Source organism: Peromyscus californicus, unplaced genomic scaffold, assembly GCF_007827085.1.
Source record: "Peromyscus californicus insignis strain IS unplaced genomic scaffold, ASM782708v3 Scaffold_7__1_contigs__length_154581171, whole genome shotgun sequence".
In the NCBI taxonomy this organism is placed as follows: Eukaryota; Metazoa; Chordata; class Mammalia; order Rodentia; family Cricetidae; genus Peromyscus; species Peromyscus californicus.
In genome coordinates, this window is record NW_026294595.1 from 130,407,299 (window position 1) to 130,433,123 (window position 25,825).

A 25,825-nucleotide genomic window follows, 5' to 3' on the forward strand; every position below is an offset into this window, starting at 1 on the left:
GGGTATGAAGCTGGGTGTTGGTGGTACACACCTTTGATCCCAGCACTCAGAAGGCAGAGGCAGGCAGATCTCTGAGTTTGAGGACAGAGCAAGTGCCAGGAAAGCCAGACTATAAAGAGAAACTCTGTCTTTAAAAAAAAAAAAAAAGAAAAAAAAAAAAAAAGAAAGAAAGAAAAAAGAAAAAGAATGGGGTGTGTGTGTGTGTGGTGTGCACTTTGATAGTTCAGAACCATCTTCTACAAATTGTCTGCTGACCTGCACAAACATGTCATGGTGTGTGTTTGAGTGTGAACATACACAATAAGTGTGAAAAAGAAAACAAACTAGTGTAGGGACTAGTGAGACCTCCATAACTGTGGAGACGGGCCACTGACTAGTATGGCTTCCAGGAGCCTAACGGCCTAGATTAGAAGCATGTTCCCACTTGGCTTGTGGGCTTTGTCGTCTCAGCCTCACGCTCTTAACCTTCCAGGTGGAGGACTTGAAGTCGCAGCTGGTAACCCAGGGTGACTCCCACAGGCTGGTGAAACTAGAGATTCAGGAGAAAGTGAAAGAGGCTCAGGAATGTAGCCGGATTCAGAAGGAACTGGAGAAAGAGAAAGCCAGGTAAGCTAGACAGCCAGAGGGGTGGCTTGTCTTCCAGGCGTAGTCACAGTGGCATTGACTATTCTGTGCAAGGTTACCTCACCGTGTCACTCTGGGGTACACATGTAGCCATCTGAAGTGGACTTGGCCTCTGCTTCAGATCTTATACTTGTTTCATTTAGTAAGTATTTCGAGAAGACCATTTATGTACCATTGTCTTATGACAACATGGTCCCTGCCTCAATAGAATTATATTCTGTAGGGAAAATTTTAATCAATAATTTTTTAAACAAATTGTTACAGATGGTTACATACGGAGTGGAGGAAAGAGACAAGGTACTGAGACAGAGAAAACTGCTTTAGAAAGATATAGGGAAAATCTTTCCCAGGAAGTTGTGTTTAAACTGAATGCTAAGCCAGATATGGTGGCGCATGCCTTTAATCCCAGCACTCTGGAGGCAGAGGCAGGTGGATCTCTGAGGCTGGCCAGGTCTACAAAGTGAGTTCCAGGACAGCCAGGGCTACACAGAGAAACCCTATCTTAAAAAAACAATACAAAAACAACAACAAAAAGATTAAAAATAAATAAACTGAATACTAGGGCTGGCGAGATGATTCAGCTGGTAAGCATGCTTGCTCCCAAGCCTGCCGACCTGAGTTCAATCTTCAGGAGCCACATGATGGAAGGAGAGGACCCACCCACTCATGAACATTGTCCTTTGACCTCCACATGCCCCTCTACACACACAGTAAATAAATAAACAAACAGAAGGCTGAAAGATGAAACGGGGCCACCCGTGCAAGCGAAGAGAGTTCTGTTCAGTCAGAGGAGAAGCCCTGAGAGAAATGAAAGCATGCCGTGTTTGGTGACGCCAGCCGGTGGTATAGCTCGTGTTTACTGAAGTCCATAGCAAGGAGCTTGTGGGTTACATTCAGCAGGAAACTGTAAGGATTTCAAGTAAGGAAATCAACATAATCAGATTGCTGGTGTGTTAGAAGGGATAGTAATGGCCTGAAACATGGATGGCATGAGCCCATTCACAATGGGGAGCGGCATACACTCCGTTTCCTAGGGGTCTGAGAAGGGATGGATCTTTCTGATGGTGACAATTGAGTCCTAAAGACAAGTCAGGAGGCTGGTGTAGGTATCCAAACGAGAGCGACTGCACCATGGTAAGGAGCAGGGAAAGGAAGAAGAGAGGAACTTAAGACAGTCGTATAGTTAGAGATTGGATGTGGGTAGGATGAAGAGGACTGAAATGCTCATGGCTTCCATGCTGTGACACCATAGATGAAAGGTCACTCACAGAGCCAGGGGACAGAGTGAGAGAGGATGAGTGGGGAATTGGGGGCTCAGAGGGATGGCAGGTTTGGATATAGTGAATTTGAAATATGTGCATACGTATGTGTGGACTTTATCAGAGAAGAATAAATTTGGGCTGAAATGAGTCCTCATATGTATGAAGTTCCTAGGAGTCCTTACTGGTGTAGTTTTTAATGACTCTAGTCACCATTACTGTTTGTTTTAACAAGCAGTGCTAACAAAACAGTCGATAAAGCATGCCCTCGCCCCTGAGGGAATGACCCACCTCTCCACCCTCTGTTTCAGCCTGGCACTGTCGCTAGCGGACAAGGAAGGAAGACTCCTTGTTCTGCAAGAAGCTGACTCTGTCCGACAGCAGGAGCTGAATTCCCTGCGCCAGGACATACAGGAGGCCCAGGAGGGGCAGAGAGAGCTCAGTCTGCAGGTACCCACTATGCCTGAGCCTGGCTTTCTGGTGAGGATGCTCTTTGATGGCCTGGGTGGATTGTTTCTGTCCTAAGACAGGACAGAAACAGTAGGGGAAAAGCAGGGCTGGACAGGCCAAGTGGGAACCTGACCCAGAGATGAGCTATGTCCCCTGTGAGGAGCGTGACATCCTGAACAGAGTGTTCAGAGCGCCCCTGTGGGCCTGATTCATGCAGAAGCTCTTGCAAATGTGTTTTACCTGACTGGCAAAATGCAGCAGGGGAACTTGGAGGGCATCAACAAATACGTGACCTGCAAGGACTTCCATACTCAGCTTGCTCACTGAGACCTGAGACCTGAGCCTGGAGGAAAGATGGAGTTGGGAAGGAGAGAGAAGGGCTTGGGCCTGCCTGCTAGTCTTCATGCGGTCTGACTAGCTCCATGTCGAGGTTTCAGGGCAGAGTTCTAACCACAGCAGGGGCTGGCCTACCTGTCTGCCTGGGAACAGGGCCAGGGCCTGTAGTGTAGCCTGGGCCCTTGTGTCAGGTGTTGGTCACCCCCAGTTGTCAGAACTACTCATTTCAGGGCCCTGCTACCTGCTGCAGAGCTGAGCCTGCCGGACTTCTCCCCATCTGGGTCAGAAGCGGGAGGATTGAGGAGAAGGTGCCACTTGCTCAGGGAGTCTCCTTCCTCCTGGCAGGTGGAACTACTGAGGCAAGAGGTGAAGGAAAAGGAGGCTGACTTTGTAGCCCGGGAAGCGCAGCTGCTGGAGGAGCTGGAGGCCTCACGGATCACAGAGCAGCAGCTTCGAGCTTCTTTGTGGACCCAGGAAGCCAAGGCAACCCAACTGCAGCTGCAGCTGCGCAGCACTGAGAGCCAGCTGGAGGCACTGGCTGCAGAACAGCAGCCAGAGAACCAGGCCCAAGCACAGCTGGCTAGCCTCTGCTCTGTCCTGCAGCAGGCCCTGGGGTCTGTGTGTGAGAGCCGGCCTGAGCTGAGGGGCGGGGGCGACTCTGCTCCTTCCCTGTGGGGCCCTGAGCCAGGTGAGGAAGCCAGATGAGAGCTAAGTCTTGTGGGCCAAAGCCTGGGAGAAGGGAAGGGAATGTAGTTACTCTTGTAAAATAGCATCAAGGTTAAGGCCATAGATGCTGCAGCTGATCCCAAGTAGCCTGAACAGATCGTGGTTCAGGCTAGCCACCTAACTTCTCTGAACATGGTTTTTCTTGACTATAAAATGGAAGTATTAAAAGTCCTGTCTTAGAATTTTTCTGGGATTGTAGACATAAAGAGCTAGGCCAAATGTGGGGTGCATGCCTATAACCCTAACACTCAGGCACTGTAGGAATTAAGTTCCTCCAGCCTGAGCTACATAGTGAGTTGCTGGGCATGATGGTACCTGCTTGGGGTGGGGGTTGGGACAAGAGGAGTAAGAGTGCAGAGTCATCCTCAAGTACATAGTAAATTCCAGGCCAGCCTGGGCTTCATATATCCTATCTTTTAAAAAACAACAACAACCAAAAAAATGATAAAAAAAAATTTTACGACTTGCACTTGAAAGCATAGCAGCCAACAGCCAGCATTATGTAACACAGCAGTTCTCAAACTGTGGCGAACTCTTTGGCGGTTGAATGACCTTTTCACTGGAGTCAAGTATCAGATATCCTGCATATCAGATACTTACATCACAATTCATAACAGTACCTAAATTGCAGTTATGAACTAGCAACGAAATAATTGTATGGTTGGGGTTACCACAAGATGAGGAACTGTATTAAAGGGCCACAGCCTTAGGAAGGTTGAGAACCACTGCTCTAATGGAAGGTGTACGAATGAACCACTGAGAACGATTCTTCAGAGAGAGGGAGCCAGCGGGAAGGCCAAGGCCCTGTCTGGGGAGAGATGACTACTTCTTATTGTGGCAGCCAGGTGAGAAGAATTTTCCTCTTTTCTTCAGATCAGAATGGAGCTAGGAGACTCTTTAAGAAAGGGCCCCTCCTGACTGCGCTGTCAGCTGAGGCTGTAGCATTGGCTCTCCAGAAGCTTCATCAAGACCTGTGGAAGGCTCAGCAGGCCCGGGTATGTTCTCTGCCCTCCTCCTTCCTCCTCTTGAGTTCCCGAGCCGCTCAAACAGACTTGTAACGTGGAGGGAGAAGGGTCAAAGGATCCTCATCCTGAGCTCTGCCCTGTCATTCCTCCTGTGCGCTCGCTTACTGCCCTGCAAACATGACTGAAGCATTTGGAGTCCCTGAGCCTTGTGTTCACTCCAAAAGCAGGGCAGATAATGCTTCTCCTTCCCCTGCTACCCTGCCGTCACACACCACTCCACACCCCCACTGCTGTGTGCAGGAGTCTTGAAGGAGCCCTGTGAACTGTAAACCCTTCAACACAACACATGGGTTTTGTTTAATATCATTTCTCATCCAAGAATTTAGTCTTAGTGCCAAATCCTCTGGGAGAAGTCAGGTAAGCTGGGGAGCATTGAAATTTGAAGTCACTGTTTACAAGAACATCCTAGGCTTAAGACTGAGCTAACTCCACCTCACTGTGCACCTGCTCGTCAGTGTTGAGAGCTGCCTGTGAGCCAGCCACTCAGAGCTGGTGATACAAAGACATAAAGACCCAGCCTGCTGTCAGAAGCCTCCAGGGTGGAGCCAACAGGAGGGCCGCCTCAGCTAGAGTACTGTTGGGACTGGGAGGGAACGTCGTGGGGAAGAGGTGGCTCTTCTGAACTCTGAAGGAGGGAGGCTCTTGGGAGAGAAGGAGTGTGGCCTGGAATAAGACACTGAGCCGTTATTCCTAAAGAAATAATCCAGGTGCAGTGGCACATGCCTGTGGTCCCAGCACTCAGGAGGCTGAGGCAGGAGGATTGAGAATTTGAGACTAGCCTGAGTTGTATATTGAGTCCTTGTCTTCCACCCCCCAAAGAAATAAAAATAAAAGATTCATTTTATATATAAAAGATTTGGGCAGATACCAGGTGTGGGGCCTCAAATGTCTATAATCCCAGCACTTGGGAGGTAGAGGCAGGATGATGAGCAGGAGTTCAAGACTAGCCTACATTTTGTAGCCACTAAGATCAGCCTGGGCTGCATGAGACTGTATGAAATAACAACAAAAACATAGGCCAGAGGGTGCCCCTCAGGTTCCCCCTCCCTGCAGGGAACTAAATACATAAGAGTTTAGAGCAGTGGTTCTCAACTGTGGGTCACAACCCTTTGGTTGTCAAACGACCTTTTCACAGGAGTTGCATGTCAGATATTTACAATTCATAACAGTAGCAAAATTACAGTTATGAAGTAGCAACAAAAATAATTTTATGCTTGGGGGTGACCACAGCATGAGGAACTATATTCAAGGGTCACAGCGTTAGGAAGATTGAGAACTGGTTTAGAGAGTAGGGTCATGATGGCAGGGCCTGCGGAGTGTGGGCAGAGTTTGGGCTTCAGAGGGAACGAGCTGGACCCCTTTCCTTTCCCAGGATGACCTAAGGGACCAGATCCAGAGGCTGACACAGCAGCTCACTGATACCGAGGCCCAGAAGAGCCAGGTCCACTCGGAGATGCAGGACTTGGAGAGACAGCTCTCCCAGAGCCAGGAAGGTGAGATGCTAGGGCAGCAGGCTGAGAGGAGGCAAGAGCAGGTGGGGACAGGAACGGGGAGACCAGCTAAGACACCTGTGAGGGCGGATGAGCCTCTTCAACTCTTGTTCACTTTGCTTGGCTTTTGTGGGCTATCCTGGAAGAAGGAGTTAGGAGGAACCAGTTTGGAAACTGATAGAAGTTGTTGCCTGGGCTGCTGTTAGTCTCTGCAGGGAGTTGTTTTTGTTTTTGCTTTTCAGTTGTTAAAATTGCATTTACTTTGTGTGTGTGTGTGTGTGTGTGTGTGTGTGTGTGTGTGTGTGTACATAGAGGTCAGAGGGCAATTTGTGGAAATCAGTTCTCATCTTCTATCAATAGATTCCCAAGGGATCCAGCTCAGGCAGTCAGGTGTAGTAGTGAGAGCCATTTCAACAGCCCATGCAGAAGATTTTTTTTTTTTCAAGCATGAAATCCTGGTGACCCTGGGCCAAAACTATCAGAACATAAAATTGTGTTTCTTTCATCAATTATCCGTGTTACTTATTTTTATCATTTCCCACTATACCCTCAAAATTAGCCTTTGAGGACAAAAGGATTACCAACTTCCTGTGAGAAGGCCAGGAAGGGGAATCGGGAAGAACACACTGTCATGTCCCTCTGCCAAGGGCTTGGAGGGGTGGACACCACTTGGAAAGGAAAGGAGCCTCAAGACTGTTCCCTTTTGAAGTTCTATTGCAGAAGGAAGGAGATGAGCCTTTTTAGGCACTTGAGGGTTCCCTGAGATCCATACGAACAGCTGGCTCTGGGGTATCTTCAGACTTGAGGGCCTCCAGGAACCTCCCACAAACTCATATAATTTGGGGCTAGAAGGGGCCCTGCTGTCATGTCTGGAGAACTCATCTGAGGACCCTTGGGAGATCAGGATGAGGACGTGTAGGATGGTTAGCAGGCTGGGCTGTGCCAGGGCTCACAGCAGACAGGTGTGAGGCTGGAAGCAGCTGCTGGCAGACAGGCGATGGCCCAGGACACCAGGTGTCATTTTTTCCTCTTTGATTCTGATCCCCGTCCTCCATCTGCCTCTATACCCTGTGTTCTCCCACCTGCGACCATGCACCTGACTCCGACATCTCTGCTCGTTTCAAAGAGAAATCCAAGTGGGAAGGGAAACAGAACTCCCTGGAGTCTGAGCTGAGGGACTTGCACGAGACTGTGGCATCCTTACAGAGTCGCCTACAGCAGGCAGAGCTGCAGAAAGTGGAAGCGCAGGTAAAGTGCCGGTCTGGGGAAGAGTGCCTCAGGAGTTGTGTTTAGAGTTCAAGGTTCTGCCTCTCAGACCCACTGTGGCCTGTGCTCATATGCCTGGCTTCCTTCAACAAGTCTCAGAGTCCCATGACTCTTCCCGCCTTCCCATTAGTAAGGTCATGGTGAACCTTCACCTAATTACTTTTCTGAATTAAGATTAGACTGTTATTCCTTGATCTGCAAGATCAGGGTCTAGAATGCCTCTTTGCACCAGGCTGTCTTCCCTGGACACAGAGGAGCTCTAGAAGGTTGTAGGGACACTCTTGTATAGAATCAGCTTAAGTGGAATATATCACTCTTCAGTCCTTGTTAAGGCCTGGTCACTGATGGTGCCACAAAATAAGAGGCCAGTGTTAGAGTGACAGTATCAAGAAAATAATCTTGGCCGGGCGGTGGTGGCACACGCCTTTAATCCCAGCACAGATGCAGGCACAGAGGCAGGCAGATCTCTGAGTTCAAGGCCAGCCTGGTCTACAGAGTAAGTTGCAGGACAGCCAGTGCTATACTAAGAAACCCTATCTCAAAAGACCAAAATAAAAAGGAAATAATCGCCGGGCGGTGGTGGCGCACGCCTTTAATCCCAGCACTCGGGAGGCAGAGCCAGGCGGATCTCTGTGAGGCCAGCCTGGTCTCCAAAGCGAGTTCCAGGAAAGGCGCAAAGCTACACAGAGAAACCCTGTCTCGAAAAAAACCAAAAAAAAAAAAAAAAAAAAAAAAAGGAAATAATCTTGCCTTAAAGCATTTTGTCTCTTGCTTTCAGAATGAGTGTGAGTTGCTGCAGGCATCCAAGGAGAAGCTGACAGCCCAGGTTGAACATCTGCAAACACGTGTTGCAGAAGCCCAGGCTCAGGCAAGTGCAGCCGGTGTCCTGGAAGAAGATCTGCGAACGGCTCGCTCAGCACTGAAACTGAAAAACGAGGAGGTGGAGAGTGAGCGGGAGAGAGCCCAGGCTTTGAGAGAGCAGGGCGAGCTAAAGGTGGCCCAGGGGAAAGCTTTGCAGGAGAATCTAGCCCTGCTGGCCCAGACCCTGTCTAACAGAGAACGGGAGGTGGAGACATTGCAGGCTGAGATCCGGGAACTGGAAAAGCAGCGGGAAATGCAGAAGGCGGCTCTGGAGCTGCTCTCCCTGGACCTGAAGCAGCGGAGCCAAGAGGTAGACCTGCAACAAGAACAGATTCAGGAGCTGGAGAAGTGCAGGTCGGTCTTAGAGCACCTGCCCATGGCCGTCCAGGAGCGGGAGCAGAAACTGAGTGTGCAGCGGGACCAGATCAGAGAACTGGAGAAAGATCGGGAGACCCAGAGAAGTGTCCTGGAACATCAGCTCCTGGAGCTGGAGAAGAAGGCTCAAGTGATTGAATCCCAGAGGGGACAGATTCAGGATCTGAAGAAGCAGCTGGTAACACTAGAGTGCCTGGCCCTGGAACTGGAGGAAAGCCATCACAAAGTGGAGGGCCAGCAGCAGGTGATTGCGGAGCTGGAGGGCCAGAGGGAGATGCAGAGGGTAGCTCTAACCCATCTCACACTGGACCTGGAAGAAAGGAGCCAGGAGCTGCAGGCACAAAGCAACAAGCTCCAGGAGCTGGAGAGCCACAGCAGCCATGTGGCGAGAGAGCTGCAGGAGAGGGACCAGGAGGTGAAGGCTCAGCGCCAGCAGGTGAAGGAACTGCAGAAGCAGAAAGAGCAGCTGACTCAGGACCTGGAGAGGAAGGACCAGGAGCTGATGCTGCAGAAGGAGAGGATTCAGGTTCTGGAAGATCAGAGGACGCTGCAGACCAAGATCTTAGAGGAGGACCTGGAACAGATCAAGCATTCCTTGAGGGAACGCGGCCAGGAGCTGGCCTCTCAGCGGCAGCTGATGCACGAGCGGACAGACGATGGGAAGAGCCCTAGTAAAGCCCAGCGTGGGAGCCTGGAGCACTTGAAGCTGATCCTGCGGGATAAGGAGAAGGAGGTAGAATGCCAGCAGGAGCGCATCCAGGAACTTCAGGAGCACACGGGCCAGCTGGAACAGCAGCTCCAAGGCCTGCACAGGAAGATGGGTGAGACTAGCCTGCTCCTGACCCATCGAGAGCAGGAGCTAGCAACCCTGCAGCGGCATCTCCAGGAAGCCGGGGAACAAGGAGAGCTGAAAGAGCAGGCACTTCAGGGTCAGCTGGAGGAGGCCCAGAGAGCTCTGGCCCAGAGGGACCGAGAACTGGAGGCCCTTCAGCAAGAACAGCAGCAGACCCGGGGCCAGGAGGAAAGCATGAAGCAAAAGACAAGTGTTCTGCAGGCCGCTCTGGAGCAGGCCCAGGAGACGCTGCAGGAGCGTCAGAGGGAGCTGGAGGAGCACAAGGAACAGGTGCAGAGGCTCCAGGAAGAGCTGGCAGTGGAGGGGCGGCAGGTACGGGCCCTGGAGGAGGTGCTGGGAGACCTGAGGGCTGAGTCTCGGGAGCACGAGAAGGCTGTGCTGGCCCTTCACCAGCGGTGTGCTGAACAGGCCCAGGAGCATGAGGCCGAAGCCAGGGCCCTGCAGGACAGCTGGCTGCAGGCCCAGGCCACACTTACAGAACAAGAACAAGAGCTGGCAGCTCTTCGAGCAGAGAATCAGTATTCCCGCCATCAGGAGGACGCAGCATGGGGCCAGGCAGAGGCTCTGCAGCAGGCCCTCAGCAAAGCCCAGGCTGCCCTGCAGGACAAAGAGCAGAGTCTCCTTGAGCAAGCTGAATTGAGCTGCACTCTGGAGGCCAGCACTACCAACTTGCAGGCTACCCTGGACACCTGCCAGGCACGTGCCCAACAGCTGGAGGAGGCCCTGAGGATGCGAGAAGGTGAGATCCAGGCCCAGGCTCTCCACCACCAGGAGGTTGTGCAGCAGCTCCAGCAGGCCCTTTCCCAGAAGGAGGAGGAGCTGAGGCGGCAGGAAGAGCAGGGGCAGCTGCGGGAAACGGCGCTGGCCCAGAGGAGTCAAGAAAGTGGACTCCGAGAGAAGCAAAGTCTGCAGCAAGAGAGAGAAGAGGAGACCGGGGGCCTTGTGGAGAGCCTAAGGGAGCTACAGCTGGCTCTAGCCCGAAAGGAAGAAGAGATTTTGATGCTGAGGGAGGCCCAGCAAAGGCAGAGTCTGGAGGCCTCTTCCCCAAGCCACAGAGCCTTCCCAGTGGAGAAGGCAACTCCACAGCTGCCCCCCGTGCAGCAGGAGTTGGAGCGACTGCAGAATGCCCTGAGGCAGACGGAGGCCAGGGAGATCGAATGGAGGGAGAAGGCTCAGGACTTGGCGCTGTCCCTGGCCCAGAGCAAGGCCAGCATCAGCAGTCTGCAGGAGATAGCCATGATCCTGCAAGCCTCTGTCCTAGAGAGGGAGTCGGAACAGCAAAGGCTACAGGTGAGTCACTGCGTGGAGAGGCAGGGCATGGGACAGAGTTCATTAGCTGAGCTAAGGCCTGCCTGCCTGTGGTACCTCAGAGAGAGAGCGCGGAGGTGGTGAGCCCCTCCATACCTCAGAGCTAGCAGACCAAATGAGCAGCTATAGTCACTGGAGTCCACGTCTGATAAAGGAAGTTCCGTGTGCTCCGAGCACGCTGCTGGGACACCCAAGCCCCCCAAGGGCGGGTGCCAGATGGCGTCTTGGTAAAACCGGCGTTTAAGGTGAAGTTGGAAGGGACTGGTAGGGAACTAGCCAGGCACAGTGCAGGTGCGGCTTTCGTGGGGAAAGGCAGAAGAGGCAGGATGAAGGAACGTAAGGAGGACCTGTGAGAGGTTCCAGTCACCCGAAACACAGAGGGTGTCGACGAGAGACGAAGCGAGGGCAGCGGGAGCTGTGGCACCCAGGCCTCCTGAGGACTGGGTCCCTAGGGACGTGGGTAGAGGAGTTAGGAACAGTTCGGAGTAGCTGCTCAGGACGCATGCGCAGCAGCCTCGGGAAGACAGGAGCCGGACAGAAGTCCCGGGAGAGGCGGAGAGGAGGGTAGCTAGTGTGAACAGAGTAGGGAAAGGACAAAGGTAGCACAGCACCAAGGGTTCTGCCCACGAAGGTGGAGAGAAGCACGGTTGAGGAAGTCGAGCGAGGCACCTGGGGGACACACAAGGGGACGTTCCGGCAAGCAGCTCAGTGAAGAACGAAACAGTGCCATGGGCAGCGTGGAGCTCAGGGCTGTGGTAGGAAGGACGTGTGTTGATTAAAGACAGTGGTTCTCAGCCTGTGGGTCGAGACCCCCTGAGGTCAGCCAGCCCTTTTGCAGGGGCTGCCTAAGACCGTCAGGAATATCAGACATTACAGTTCATAACAGTAACAAAATTACAGTTTTGAAGTAGCAACAAAAATAAATTTAAGGTTGGGGGTCACCACAACGTGAAGAACTGTATTAAAAGATTGAGGACCGCCGGGCGGTGGTGGCGCACGCCTTTAATCCCAGCACTCGGGAGGCAGAGCCAGGCGGATCTCTGTGAGTTCGAGGCCAGCCTGGTCTCCAAAGCGAGTTCCAGGAAAGGAGCAAAGCTACACAGAGAAACCCTGTCTCGAAAAACCAAAAAAAAAAAAAAAAGATTGAGGACCACTGGTACTAGGACTTCAGGGTGTAACATTTAACTGGAGGTCAAGCTCCGTGCCTCAGTTGTCTCCATGCCCCAGCACTGAGCCCGAGACCCCTGTCTGTAGTGGTATTTGCTCCACCCATGACCTTGGGCTATGGGGCCCGAAAGAGGCGGTGCTTCTTGCCATTGTCAGAGCCCCTTCTCCCTGTTTCCTGCTTCCTGGTGTGATTGAACCGCCAGGTGGATTGGCTCCCGGTCAGATCAGAGGACGATTTTAGCTGTCTACTCCGTTCTGTATTCGTGAGTGTATTTCCTCGAGTTATATCCTAATGAATCCCTACCACCTACCCATTAAATAGACGCACATGGATTGATCTTTACACTCGTCCGCAAGGCTAGCAGGAGAGTGAACCGTGGGGAGAGCTGCTTCCCTGCTCCACATAGACAGCTCTACCTCCATGACAAACTTAATCCGCCTTTCTAAGGAAACTGACTCTGTCACTCAGACACACGACTCCTGGGGCCTCCTGGCCTTCTGGGAAGTCACAAGGCTCTGCCCTGGTGAAAGGGTAGTGTGTGAAGAAGGAATTACGCTGACCAGTGGGGTTGGGCTTCTGGATTTGAGATAGGTTCTGTAATTTACTGGCTGTTTGACCGGCAGAGATTTCACTTTTCAAGCCTGTGTTTTTTTCCCTTTTCTTTCTTTTTTGTTTGGTTTCGGTTGGTTGGTTGGTTGGTTGGTTGGTTGTTTGGTTGGTTTCTGAGACAAAGTTTCTCTGTGTAACAGCCCTGACTATCCTGGAACTCGCTCTGTAGCCCAGGCTGGCCTCAAACTCACAGAGATCCACTGCCTCTGCCTCCTGAGTGCTGGGGTTAAAGGCGTGCCACCACTGCCCGGCATCAAGCCTGCATTTTTAAAGGATATGCAGGGAACGGTGGTTTCAGTGAGACTGTGTGTAGCAGGTAATTTTGAACATTTTTTTATTTGAGGGGTATGTGTGTGCTATGGCACATGTGTAGAGGTCAGAGGCTAGCTTGCAAGAGTTGGTTCTCTCCTGTCACAGAGTGGGTTCCCGGGATTGAGTCCCAATCATCAGGCTTAGAAGAAGACAGGCATCTTCACCCACTAAGTTATCTTACTGCCTTGGAACTCACCCTACTTCCGGGCCTGTCCTGCGGCATAGCAAAAGGGAGGCATGAATCTGGGCACGAGGACACTTCCTAGCCGTGCTCTGAGGTTACGGAGTGTTCTGTCAATAACGTAACAAGACAGAGGCACTCTGCCTTCTCCCCACCCAGACGTTGCAGAAGCGTCCTGTAGAGGCAGCTCTCTGTGGTGGTCCTGCTTCTGTCGTCATTGTTGTCGTTGTTGTTGGGTTGTTTTGTTTTTCGAGACAGGGTGTCTCTATGTAGCCCTGGCTGTCCTGGAACTCACTCTGTAAACCAGGCTGGCCTTGAACTCACAGAGATCCACCTGCCTCTGCCTCCTGAGAGCTGGGACTAAAGGCATGGGCCACTGTCACCTGGCTGTTATTGTTAATGTGTATGTGCATGTCTGTATGAGTGCATGCCGTGTGTGTGTGTGTGTGTGTGTGTGTGTGTGTGTGTGTGTGTGTGTGTAGGTGCCTGTGAAGGCCAGAAGAGGGTGTTGGATTCCCTGGAGTTGGAGCTAGAGGCAGTTGTGAGCCATGCCATGTGGGAGCCATGCCATGTGGGTGCTGGGAACCAAATTCGGGTCCTCCAGAAAAACTGCAAGTTCTCTTTACCACTTACATTTTACATATTTTAAACATTTTTACATGCCAGGTTCCATTGTTCTCATTTTTTTCACTACCCTCAAAGAAGGAACTGATACTGTGTCCATTTTAAAGTTGAAAAAGGGCAGTCAGATTTCAGCTTATCCAAAGTCAGACAGACACCTGGTTGGAGTGGTTAGCTCTGACCATCTAAGTAGGGCTCAGGGTTAGACCATTTGGCTCTCCCTTTCCCTGTGCCCTGACACACACACACACACACACACACACACACACACACCCCACACCCCACACCCCTTACACCAAACACCCCTTACACCAAACACCAACACCACACATATACTCACACACACTCCCAGATCCATCTCCCTTCTTGAACATGGTTTGTTTATGAAGAGGGTAGAGGATGGGACAACTTTGGACATGAGTTTAGCATAGTATGATTTTTGTCCCTCGCTCTGTACCCTAGGAGGAGCTGGTGCTCAGCAGACAGGCTCTGGAGGAGCAGCAGTCACATGGCCCACACTCAACCAACAGAGCAGACCAAGGGCCCAAAGCTGGACAAGACAGACAGCCTGGAGAGGTAAGCGGGCCCGGGGGCGTAGGAGGAGCCTTGTCAACACTTGTTCCCCTCCTTTGGGAATGGGTCTCTGAACCCAAACTGACAGATTGGTCCCTTTGCCCTCCAGCTCTCCTCCCTGTCTGTTGGGCTGCCCAGATGAGCATCACGGGTCTCCCCTGCAGGTATCTGTGGCTGAGCCTAGTCCTGGGGAGGAGGAGAAGGAGCAGTGGACACAAAGGCTTGAACGTCTGCAGGAAGCAGTGGCGCAGCTGGAATTTGACCGCAGCAAACTGCAGCACCACAACGCACAGCTGCGGACTGTCTTAGAGCAGGTCAGGAACGTGTGTTTCCTCCTCCGGGGCCCAGAGCTGCCTGTGCCTGTTTCTGAAACAGTTTTAGTAAATCAGTAGCCATGCATGGTCTGTGAGTGCCTGCTCGTCATGCTAGGGAGCAGAGTAGTTGTGACAGGGCGGGAATAGTTCACAATAACCCACAGAGCTAGCCTCTGCTCCCACGGCTGAGAGTTGGCCTGCCTCCTCTGTACCAGGAGCACTTCTTTGTACCCTACCATATGCCCTCCCCAGCCCAGCAGTCTTATTTCCCATGGCTTCTAGCTCTCTACACTCATGTGCTGGCTCCAGATCAACACGTGGTTTCTCACTTGCATATTGGCAGGTGGAGCGGGAACGGAGGAGGCTGAAGAGGGAGTCCATGCGCGCTTCCCGAGCAGAGTCACTGGAGACGAGAGAAACTCTGGCTTCATCCCCTGTACAGCAGGTTTGCCTGTCTCTCACCTGCCTTTCTTCTTGCCTCTGTAGAAACTCAGCCCTCTGTAGGACATATCCCAGGCCACTCTTAGATGTAGAGACAGCCACTCCATTTCTCTAGAGAGCCTCTCCTGGCTTGATTCCACCCTTGGTTTGTCCTTGCCTTAGGAGCAGGTCCGACATCAGCGGGTAAGTGCAGTCAGGGATAGGGGTTCAGATCCACTCACTCCCAGACCAGTGCCTCAGGTCCCCCTGGGTCACCCCCAGAGTCCCTGGCGTCCAGGGGCTCTATCATGCTTACCAGCTCTTGACACGCCCAGAAGTTTGACCACAGCTTTGCATTTAAGAGCCCCTTAGTTCTGAGTTTACCAAGTTAGAGTTCTGATATGTCCTGGCACAGAGTCCTGTTCTCAGGGAAGGGATTTGCCCTTCTGTGCCTGTCCCGTGGTAGGAGGAACTGCTTCCGGTCCTGAACATCTCCAGCTTCACCCCACTTCCTTGAACGTTTCCCAAGGGCAAATGTTTAGCCCAAGACTCCCACAAAACAGATCCTTGGAGAACCCTTATGTTAAATAAAACGTTCCTCACAGAAGGTGCTGCCCATGGTGCTGCTGTGGGCCTCTTGACCTCCTCTTGGCCTTGAGCCAAGCCCCGTCACATTTCAGTTTGAGTTCAAGTACTCCTAGCCCTTAAGATGTTGCCCAGACCCCTGGAGTGGGGTGAGGAGTTGCCTGCTCAACAGATAGACCCCCCTGAAGCCTCGCTGGCCTTGGAGCAGAGGCAGAGGTAGGGTGCTGTGGAAACTCCAGAGCAAGACAGCTCATTCTAACAGGGTTCATACTTGTTTTCCTTAGGATGGAAGAGGAGGTCAGAAAGGTTCCTCGGATAGCATGCATGTGCTTGAGCTTCAGAGAGAGGTATGTTCTGGAAGAATCCATTTCCCATTCCTCCTTTCCCTCACTGTACTCGGGCAACAAGGTTTAGTGTCTGTGCACTTCCAGCAGGAGAGGGAAAGTAGCTTTGGCACTCAGAGAACTTTGATCTCCATAGGAGACAAATGGTGCTCCAGTCCCAACTCCACCTGCAGTGTGGTACCAAGTCCAGGCCACCCTCCAGATCCATACTTAGAAAGGGAGAGGAGACGCATAGCGGTCTGGGGAAGAATAAGGCGAGAAGCACTGACTGGCCTGGCCCTCAGCTGTAGGCAGGCAGGACTGTGGACTCAGACACGGCCAGGCAAGCACCACACTCAGGAAACTACTCTAATGCCTCCTGTGTCTCACCTAAAGGTCCCACACTCCTCTCTTTCTCCCCCCACCCCACCCGAGAGAACTGAAAAGTATAGATTTGATTTCTGAGCCTCTCTCAGAATCAGTAGTTACTGTCAGCAGGCTGGCTCCAGCTGGACTGGGCTCTGCTTTGTAGTCTGTTAAAATCTACGAAGCCCCCTGACTCAGTCGAGAGAGGCCTTGGGACCTGCTCTTTCCTGGTGTGCCCCTTAGAGCTGCCCTCAAGGCCTCTTCTCACCCTAGTTCCGAACAGTCCTTCATCTTGTCTGCCCATCTCACCTTCCCATCTGAGCAATGGGAAGTTTGGTTGGTGATTCCCAGCCTTGGCTGCACCTTGGAACGACCTGGGGAGGAGTTCTGAAAAACCACTGACCCCTGGGCCTCGCCATTCCAGTTAAGTTGGAATGTCTCCTCCCGAAAGGTCTGATGGGACGTTTGCCTGGTCAAAATGTTCTAGGTCTTGACTGGATTATGCCTAGGCATATCCATTATCAAAATTAAAACTGGGCATTTGATCAAATGTAAATTTTCCTGCAGTAAAGTTAATGAGGGGCTAGAGAGATGCTGAGCGGCTAAGAGTACTTGTGTTCCTGCAGAGGACCCAGGTTCGGGTCCCAGCACCGACATAGTGGCTCACAACCATCTACAAGTCCAGTTTCAGGGGATCTGACGCCCTTTTCTGACCTCTGTAGGCACCAGACACACACGGTGCACATACATACATGCAGGCCAAACAGTCATACACATTTTTAAGTAACGCTTTTAAAAATTAAAAGAATGAAGTTGTTGAGTTTTACTGATGCTCGTAGCTCCCGTGAGTCACTGTTGTCCTAATCTCATTGATAAAATACCTGAGAAGGGCAATGTACAGGAAAAGGGGTTACTGTAGCTCACAATTCCAGGTAACAAACTGTAGCTAGAGTTTTCCTGCCTGGCCCACAGTCAGGACAAATCTCTCTCACCTGCCAGTCCCACAGCCGCTCAGACCCGACCAAGTAAACACAGAGACTTATATTGGTTACAAACTGTATGACCGTGGCAGGCTTCTTGCTAACTGTTCTTACAGCTTAAATTAATCCATTTCCATTAATCTATACCTTGCCACGTGGCTCGTGGCTTACCGGCATCTTCACATGCTGTTTGTCATCGTGGCGGCTGGCAGTGTCTCTCTGCCTCAGCCTTCCACTTCCCAGCTTTATTCTCCTCCTTGTCCCGCCTACACTTCCTGCCTAGCCAATGGCCAATCAGTGTTTTATCTATTGACCAATCAGCAACATATTTGCCATACAGAACATCCCACAGCAACAAACAGTCTGTCAGAGCAGAGAAGTCAAGGCTGCTGGGACTTAAAGCAGCTAGTCACGTCACAGTCCGCAGCTGAGAGTGAATGCATGCCTGCTTAGCTCACTCCACCCAGGACCCCAAGCCAAGGAATGGTACCATCAACATGAGCTGGGTCTTCCCACATTCTTTATGTAGACAAGACAATCCCTCACAGACATGCCCAAAGGCCAACCTGGTGTACATAGTCCCCCACTGAGATTCTTCTCAGGTGCTGGATTGTGTTGACAATTAAGCAACCATCCTGACTGTGGAGCCAGGAGAACCCAGAGCAGAAGGGCCAGAGCAGCTTCCGAGCCTTCAGCCGCTATCCTCCTTGGTTTTCCTGTCCACCAGGTAGCCCTGCTGAGAGCCCAGCTGGCGTTGGAGCGAAAGCAGAGACAGGACTACATCACGCAATCCGTGCAGACCAGCCGTGAGCTAGCAGGCCTGCGGCACAGCCTCTCCCACTCCCTCCTCACAGTGGCCCAGGCCCCCGAGGCCACTGTTCTAGAGGCTGAGACCCGAAAGCTGGATGAGTCCCTGAGTCAGAGTCTGACATCCCCGGGGCCAGTCCTGCTACATCCCAGTCTGGACACTGCTCAGACTACCCCCAGGTAGCAGCTGCAGCCAGGGCAGAACACAGCCAGCCAGGTGGCGCACATCGGATGACTACAGAGGGGGTCACAGTTCCCCCAACGCTACAAGTTTGCCAAAGGCAAGATTTAGCTCTGTTATCCAACTAGGAGGACCAGGTCAGCTGACAGTCCCAGGAAAAGAATGGGAACCCTCCAGGCCGGAGAGGGTCGCAGCAGCTCACATGGGAATGAGGCAAATCGCATTTGCTTGCTGACCTCCTGTTACCCAGGAAGTGCCTTGTCCTGCCTGCGGGGCATCTGTTGTCTTTCCGCCTGTTGAAGCAACCACAGTCCACACTAAGGCTGAAGGCCCGGCTGGCCCCAGCGGCACCTGGTATTCTGTCTTGGGCAGGAGCATCAAGTGCAGGGAGTGTCCGCTGCCTTCTTGGCTTCACCGTCTCCCCCACCTTCCCCTTTACAGTAAACCCCAGGTCTTTGTATTAGCCCTCGGCTGCTGTCTCCACTTCTGTAGATGGGCCAAAGGAGGACATCGAGGGGATTGGGAAGATTCACTGATTCCCGTGTGGCAGCATGAACGTACCGCATGGCATGCTGTCTAACGGGAAGGTCACGTGAGAAAATCCTGGTCCAGCCTGAAGTGTGACTGATAAGAACCATGTAACAAGTCTGGTGAGGTGCTTGGCACTTGCCACCTGACAACCTGAGTTCTGTGCCCCGTCCCACGGGATGGGGGATAAGTTGTCCTCTGACCTCCACACATGCATGACAGCACATCCATGCCCATACATATGCACATACATGTAAACAGAAAAAGAACCAAGTAATACATTAACGATTTAGAGGCAGCTCTGTGTATGAACAGAAGTACTGTAGAGGTTCCAAGGGAGCAAGGGAGTCACCCTCGGACCCTTGAGGCATGGAGGAGTTAGTTGAGAATCCTGCCGAACAGTCTCGTGGGGAACTGGTCTGTCTGTGGCAAAGGGTGGGACCAAGGTTAGAGGCTGGATTACAGCAGGCCTCGAGCTCTGACCCAGACAGTAAGCAGCCGCCAAGTTTCTTTACCTAAATCAAGCTCTTTGACTTTTGGCTACGTCACAGTCGTGATTGGAGAAGTCCGTGTGGCTTTTCTCCCCATCACACACGGTTGTCTGCCTGAACACCCTCACGTGTCCTTCCTGGGCACATCAGCTGGAAGTGACTCTGGCCTCTAAGTCCAACCCTGTGTCAGGCCAGTCAGCATAGCCTGGCCAAACCTGTCCCTTACAGAAAGGGCGGGGGATATGGACTAGAGCGCACAGGCCCAAGACCATTGTTGGTGACTCCTTCAAAGCCTGAGAATGGCAGTGCCCCCTCCTCTTTTCTTTGAGCGTTGGGAATAGAACGCAAGACGTGAGGTTACTGGGTGGTGTGTGTTCTCCCAGCAAGCCATGTCACCAGCCCTCAAGGCAGTTTTCTTGTTCTCCATGCTCTGTGCACGTGAGCCGAGCATGCTGTGCCCATGAGCCGAGCATGCTGTGCCCGTGAGCCGAGCATGCTGTGCCCGTGAGCCGAGCATGCTGTGCCCGTGAGCCGAGCATGCTGTGCCCGTGAGCCGAGCATGCTGTGCCCGTGAGCCGAGCATGCTGTGCACGTGAGCCGAGCATGCTGTGCAGTGAGCCGAGCATGCTGTGCAGTGAGCCGAGCATGCTGTGCAGTGCCCTCACACTTTCTATTTTTGACAGTTAAGTACTTCATATGTGGTGCCTGTCCACACACACACACACACACACACACACACACACACACACACACACATTTTTGTATGTATTGTATCCCAGTTTCATCTTTTAGTATGTGCATATTTTTCTAGTTCCCAGTACTGAAGAGTCCCCTCTGAAAACAATGAAACTAACTTGAGTTTGATCATGCTACTCAGTGTAGGAAATACGGTGAACCAATGCATTTTATTGGGGTTACTTATGGGAATATGGGCAAGGGCTAGTTACAGGAGTAGAAATGACCCAAAGACAGCAGCATCACCAAAAGCCCACCCCATGGGTGACACTCACAAATGCTGGACACTTGTCACTCACTGCATAATTGCAGGCAGCTCCACAGGTTGGAGAGTCTTCCAGGCAGTTCCATTGATCTCTGCCTCCTTCCAGACAGCTGGGCTTGTCTGGGAGTGACTCTCACTGATACATACTTAGAGAGTGAAGGGTCTAGTGAATCTGCTCCGTTTGTGGGACTTTCTGAAGCTTTTGACTTGTTTACTTGGGGAGCTTCCTGTAGGATGGAATTTTCGCCTCCCCTTAGAGGAGCTCCTGTGTCTTAAGGGGCTTTCCTCCAAAATGGAAGGGTTTTGTCTTGTAGGAAAATGCTACACAACACTGGACGAGGCAGTGCATACTTGTAATGCCAGTCCTCAGGAGGCTGAGACCAGAACATCATGAGTTCAAGGTCAGCCTGGGCTACATTGTAAAATTCTGCCCAAGAACAGACAGATCTCTGAGTTAGAGGCCAGCCTGGTCTACAGAGCAAGTTCCAGGATAGCCAGGGCTATACATAGTGAAAGATAGATGGATGAATAGAGAGATGATAGGTAGGTAGGTAGATAGATAGATAGACAGAGAGACAGACAGATAGGTGATGACAGACAGACAGGCATTGCCCCTAGGATCTGGCCTTTCCTCCCCAGATACTGTGCTTACAGAGAAGAGAGCCAGACCAAGATTTTATTCAGTACCAGACTGATCTCATACCATTTTCTTTAGATCTTCACCTATGAATGTCTTCACAGTTATGTGGCTGTTGTCCTAAAACTCTCCAGCATTCATGCCTCAGCAGTTGTCACTTGTGAATGGTAGCTTTGTCTGTCCATCTTATCTGACAAGCAACTTCTGTTTCTGCTTCTCTAGTCCATGCAGACAGGTCTGTCTGGGGGCCTTTGGTCTGCTTATCGTAATAGGACTGCTTTGCTGTTTTGATCCAAATCCAGAGAGGGTGGCCTGGCGTATGAGAGTGACGTGCATGTCAGCAGGCTGCATCCTGTCCTTTAGCCCTGGTTCCCTCTATCATTTGGTGACAGACTGTTTCTGGAGCTCGGAGAGAACAGAGCTTCCCCTCTCTAGGGAAGACAGACTGAACACAGCGTGATAAACACTCTCCCAAACTTACCCTGGGCCTCAAAAAGCATCAACTAGCTGGTCCCTGATCTGCATGGGAAGGGGATTCCAGACAGGGAAGGGAGGGCCTGTGAAAAGACAGAGGGCAGCTACAGTTCTGGGGAACTGCACATGGACTGGAGAAGTAGCTCAGTGGTTAAGGGCATTTGTTGCTCTTGCAGAGGACCTGTGTTTGGTTCTCAGCACCCCCACGGTGGCTCAGAGCCATCCATAACTCCATTTCCAAGGAATCCAACTCCTTCTTCTGACCTCTGAGGGCACCAGGCATGAACATGGTGTGCATACATACATGCAGCCAACATACTCTTACACATAAAATAATTTTTTAAAAAATTAAAGTGCAGAATGGGAGAGAGGAAGGCAGGGTGGAGTGAGTGTATACACAGAACTTTGGCCTCCATGCTGATGATACCAGGTAATGCACTGAGTTCCTGCTGCCCATGCAGACCAGACCGTGAATTCCAGTATTGGCAGTTGTCCAGCTAGTTGCCCGTGTTAGGTTGTACCTGAGCTAGCCTGAGTCCTCCCCACAGCAGATCAGAGCCACATCCTCCTTACCTCATCTTAACTATCTCGTGCCTCTAGGGAAATCAGACTGTTCCAAAATCTATAGTTGAGAAAGAATTGGAGATGGTGAAATTCTAGAAAGCTCCAGAGACCTAAGAAAATCCCTCAGATGCAATCCCCAGCAAGGCAGCAGAGACTCCCCAGGATTCCTCCCATCTTCTCAAGGAGACCTCCCTGTACCTCCACACTGAGAAGGTCTTGCACATCTCCATTACCTTGTCATTCGGGGCACCAGATCAGCAAGCTCCAGGAACCACTGCTGCCTCCAGGAACCCTGGTGACTGGCATTCCTGGGACAGATGAAGGGTCCTGTGGTTTGGCTCCTCCTATCTGCCTCAGCCCTGTGGATGGTGTCCTGACTCATCCTGGGAACAATGGCAGAGACTAACAGAACCTGGGGCAAGCCTGACCTGGGCCTACCACCTTCTCCTTAGTGCCTACCCGAAAGCCACGTACAATTGGTTGGTGTTGCTGAGGCCAGAGTTCCCCAGCATGACACAGGGCACACAGGGGAAATCAAAATGGTACAGGAGGGGCCTGGAAATCACTTCTAGTGGCTTCTTCCACACTTTTCCAAGCTCGCTTATTGAGTTCATGCCCTGGTAACAGCAGAAAGAGAAGTTGGGGTTCTGGCACCAGCCCTCAGTTCTGGGGGGCCGAGAGGGGAGAAGCACACCACACAGCAGCCAGGAGAAGAGGTTTGGGCCAGAGGATGGGGGAGGAACTGGGTCCAGGGGGACAGTGAAGGGCTCAGGGCCCAGCTGACCACTGACCAGCCACCAGAGCGCTTTTGTCCTCCTCAAGTACCGCATGCTCTTCTCATAACATGCTTCAAACCAGTTCCATCCTGCCACTGTGTAGTGGCAGGTGGAGCAGTTGGGGGTCCGTGAAGGGCAGCCATGCTCCCCAAATTTGAAGCACAGCCAGTTAGAGTGCTGTGGTACCATGTATGTCCATTCCTGCTGGGGTGCTGATTCATGTGTCCAATCCAGGTAGGGAGCCATCAGCCACAAGACGAGCCCCCAAAAGACCCAGCAGTTCTCCATGTCTGGCCCAGACAATGGCTCATGGAGCAGGCAGCAGACTGACTTCTCTACCTGAAAGGACATGGGGCTGAGGCCATGGACAGCGCTAGCATCCCTTCATGCTGGTCTCCACAGTTCCCCAGCCTTCCTTCCAGCTTCAACTTTCCCCTCCTGTCCATTTTCTCACCCCCAGGGAGAGTTCTGACCTGGCCTAGAGGGAAGAAGCTAGAACAGACGGAGAGAGCATAAGTGCTCCCTGCAGAAGGAAAGACGGGCTGCTGGGGCCACCCCAGTTATCCCAGGGCATCACAAAGTCCACATTGTGACCACCATCCTTTAGCCTGCCTGGGGAAAGTCTCCAGCCTCTTTCTCTAATGCTGGGAAGTGAGAGCCCAGGGGCACACACTGTCCTCAGCTCTCTTTCCACTCAGACGTCTGAGATCTCTCTCTGGAACAAGCCTGAGGTAAACTTGTGATGTCCCCTAGAAGCCAAGCCTTGCAAGACTGTTCTGTCAGTAAATGACCCACCTTCCCCCGCTGCTATGGTTTTGGTGTGATCCTCCAAAATTCTTACTCTCTCCTTTAATTTTTTAAAAATCAACTCACGCCGGGCGGTGGTGGCGCACGCCTTTAATCCCAGCACTCGGGAGGCAGAGGCAGGTGGATCTCTGTGAGTTCGAGGTCAGCCTGGTCTACAGAGTGAGATCCAGGAAAGGTGCAAAGCTACACAGAGAAACCCTGTCTCGAAAAACCAAAAAAAAAAAAATCAACTCACAACGTATTAGATATCATTATGGCACTTTCTCTATTTCATTTTTTCTAGATTTATATTATGACACCTGTAGCCCCTACTAATACATATATACACACATAATTTATACACATACTATGGTATCAAAAACTCTTCCCTAACAAAGGAAGCAACCACAGAAAGGTTTTTAAATTGTTTTGCACTCATTCATTTAGTGTGTATGTGCTGGGGGGGGCATACATTCCATGGCGCATATGTGTGGTGATCACAGGACAGCCTGCAGGAGCCGGTTCTCTCCTTGCACTGTGTGAGTTCTAGAAATTACCAGGCTTAGTGACAAACAAAACTACCCACTGAGTCACATCCCTAGCCCCACAGAACAGTTTCATCTGCCCAGAATAGCTAGTACTATTAAAGTAACAGAAAAGCAAGAAACCCCAACAACTCTCCTTGCAAAACCAATATGCTAAACTTGGCTCCCATTATAATGTAGTTATTTTTCACACTAGTACACAAGACCCAGCTTTGATACATATGTGTAAATACATATAAAAAACAAACCAGTGTACTTCATCTTTTAGACAAGAATGCTAAATTCGTCTCTCCTCATTAAAAACCAATTGCAGCCTGGCATGTTGGTGTAGCCTTTAATCCCAGCACATGAGAGGCAGCAACAGGCAGATCTCTGAGTTTGAGAGCAGTCTGGTCTGCATATGGAGTTCCAGGCCAGCCAGGGCTACACCATCTCAAAAAATTATAATAGCTGGCTCAGTGGGTAAAAGCACTTCCCACACAAGCCTGATTAGGGGCCTGAGCTCAATCCTTCAGCTTGAAGAAAGGAAAATTGTCTTAAACCACAGTCTGCAGCTTGCTCACATCCATCTCCAGGGAGTTTCTGGCAGCCGGTCAGTGTCATTCTGGTTCTGTGGCTTGTGGATCAGCTGCCAGGCCCCAGTAGGGAGCTCCTCCCACAAAGGCAAATGTGTATGGGTGTGTTGCCTATATGTATGTATGTGCACCATGTGCATGCAGTACCCACAAAGGCCAGAAGGTGGTGTTGGATTTCCTGGAACTGGAAGTACTGATGGTTGAGGGCCACCATGTGGGTTCTGGAAACTTATCCCCAGGTACTCTGAAAAAGCAGCCGTGCTCTTAACTACCAGGTCAACTCTCAAGCCTCTGCACCCATCTTTTTTTAATGCAGGTTCTTAGGATCAAACTCAAGTCAGATAGTTTTTGTATTCCATTTTTCCTGGAGTGAGACCTGAAAATTTACATACTGATCCCTATATATAGTCATTTAGTTTGGCTCTGTTTTGCCTCTGAGCAACCTCATGGACTCATGCATATGTCTTTGCTACCTGGTACATCTTTTGTTTTGAGATGGGTTCTCACAGCCCAGGCTGACCTTGAACTGCCTTGAAATCCTGATCCTCCTTCCTCTGCCTTCTAAGTGCTGGGATTACAAGCATTACCATGACTGGTCTTTGTTTCAGTTTTTTGTATGTTTTGTTTTAAAAACTAGGTCTCCCTACATAGCCCAGGTTGACCTCAGACTTGCAGTCCTCCTGACTCAACCACTGCAAATGGTCTGGTAAACTTTAACATACAAAACAAACCCCTATACCTAATAGTTCGGCGATCAGCTTTGGTCAAAGGTGCTCAGGGGGCACTACAGACTCATAACTGTCAAAGTGCCAAGAGTACATGACTGTTGGCATACAGTACATACCCAGACATAAGTGGGACAGCCATATTACACCCTTCAAGGCTCAGGGAACATTTCGGAAGATGGGGTGGAGAGAATGTAAGATCTACAGGAAGAAGGGAGAGCAGCGTGGAATTCTGAATTCTGGGCATGACTTGGTAGTTGCACTCTTGATCTCATGACAGCTCAGATTATCTGCACAAAATCTCCAAAAGATTGGGCCAATCAACACCCGAGGATTTATATGCAGATAATGGTTGGTAGGGGAAGCAGAGAGATTTTTGTAAGCGATGGATCACATGATCACACAAAGACATGAAAGAAGAAGGAAAGTGAAGGGGATTATGGGAAAGGAAGAAGGCTAAACGAGGGTAACTGTGTGTGTGTGTATAAGAGAGAGAGAGAGAGAGAGAGAGAGAGAGAGAGAGAGAGAGAGAGAGAAGAGAGAGAAATACATTCTATATATGTATGAAGATATAATGAAACCCATTATTGTGGATAGTCAATATATGCTAATAAAAACATTTAAGAGCTAGTGTGGCAGTACATGCCTTTAACCCTAGCTCCTGGGAGGAAAAGGCAAGCAGATCTCTGTGTAGCTAGGGCTACATAGTGA

At 51.1% G+C, this 25,825-nt stretch overlaps 2 protein-coding genes across 5 annotated transcripts in view; one reads left to right on the top strand and one right to left on the bottom strand.

Annotated features, from left to right (window-relative positions):
• Cep250 (centrosomal protein 250) overlaps window positions 1–25,618 on the top strand; it is a 52,483-nt gene extending 26,865 nt beyond the window's left edge. For 3 of the 4 annotated variants that reach the window (XM_052726370.1, XM_052726371.1, XM_052726373.1), the window contains 12 exons: window positions 473–606; window positions 2,195–2,333; window positions 3,015–3,357; window positions 4,269–4,390; window positions 5,793–5,913; window positions 7,037–7,158; window positions 7,955–10,555; window positions 13,927–14,040; window positions 14,202–14,351; window positions 14,695–14,796; window positions 15,641–15,703; window positions 17,753–18,476. In XM_052726370.1, coding sequence (XP_052582330.1) covers window positions 473–606; window positions 2,195–2,333; window positions 3,015–3,357; window positions 4,269–4,390; window positions 5,793–5,913; window positions 7,037–7,158; window positions 7,955–10,555; window positions 13,927–14,040; window positions 14,202–14,351; window positions 14,695–14,796; window positions 15,641–15,703; window positions 17,753–18,016 — 4,275 coding nt within the window. In that variant the 3' untranslated portion in view covers window positions 18,017–18,476. Of the gene's footprint in view, window positions 1–472; window positions 607–2,194; window positions 2,334–3,014; window positions 3,358–4,268; window positions 4,391–5,792; window positions 5,914–7,036; window positions 7,159–7,954; window positions 10,556–13,926; window positions 14,041–14,201; window positions 14,352–14,694; window positions 14,797–15,640; window positions 15,704–17,752; window positions 18,477–22,943 lie in introns of those variants that run through there. The other variant, XM_052726372.1, reaches the window with a different exon arrangement.
• On the bottom strand, window positions 18,474–22,937 carry CUNH20orf173 (chromosome unknown C20orf173 homolog). The gene is given in 3 exon segments (XM_052726357.1): window positions 18,474–18,499; window positions 21,906–22,090; window positions 22,167–22,937. Coding segments are annotated over 3 exon segments (879 nt in total). The 5' UTR covers window positions 22,835–22,937.
• Window positions 25,619–25,825: the final 207 nt, after the last annotated feature.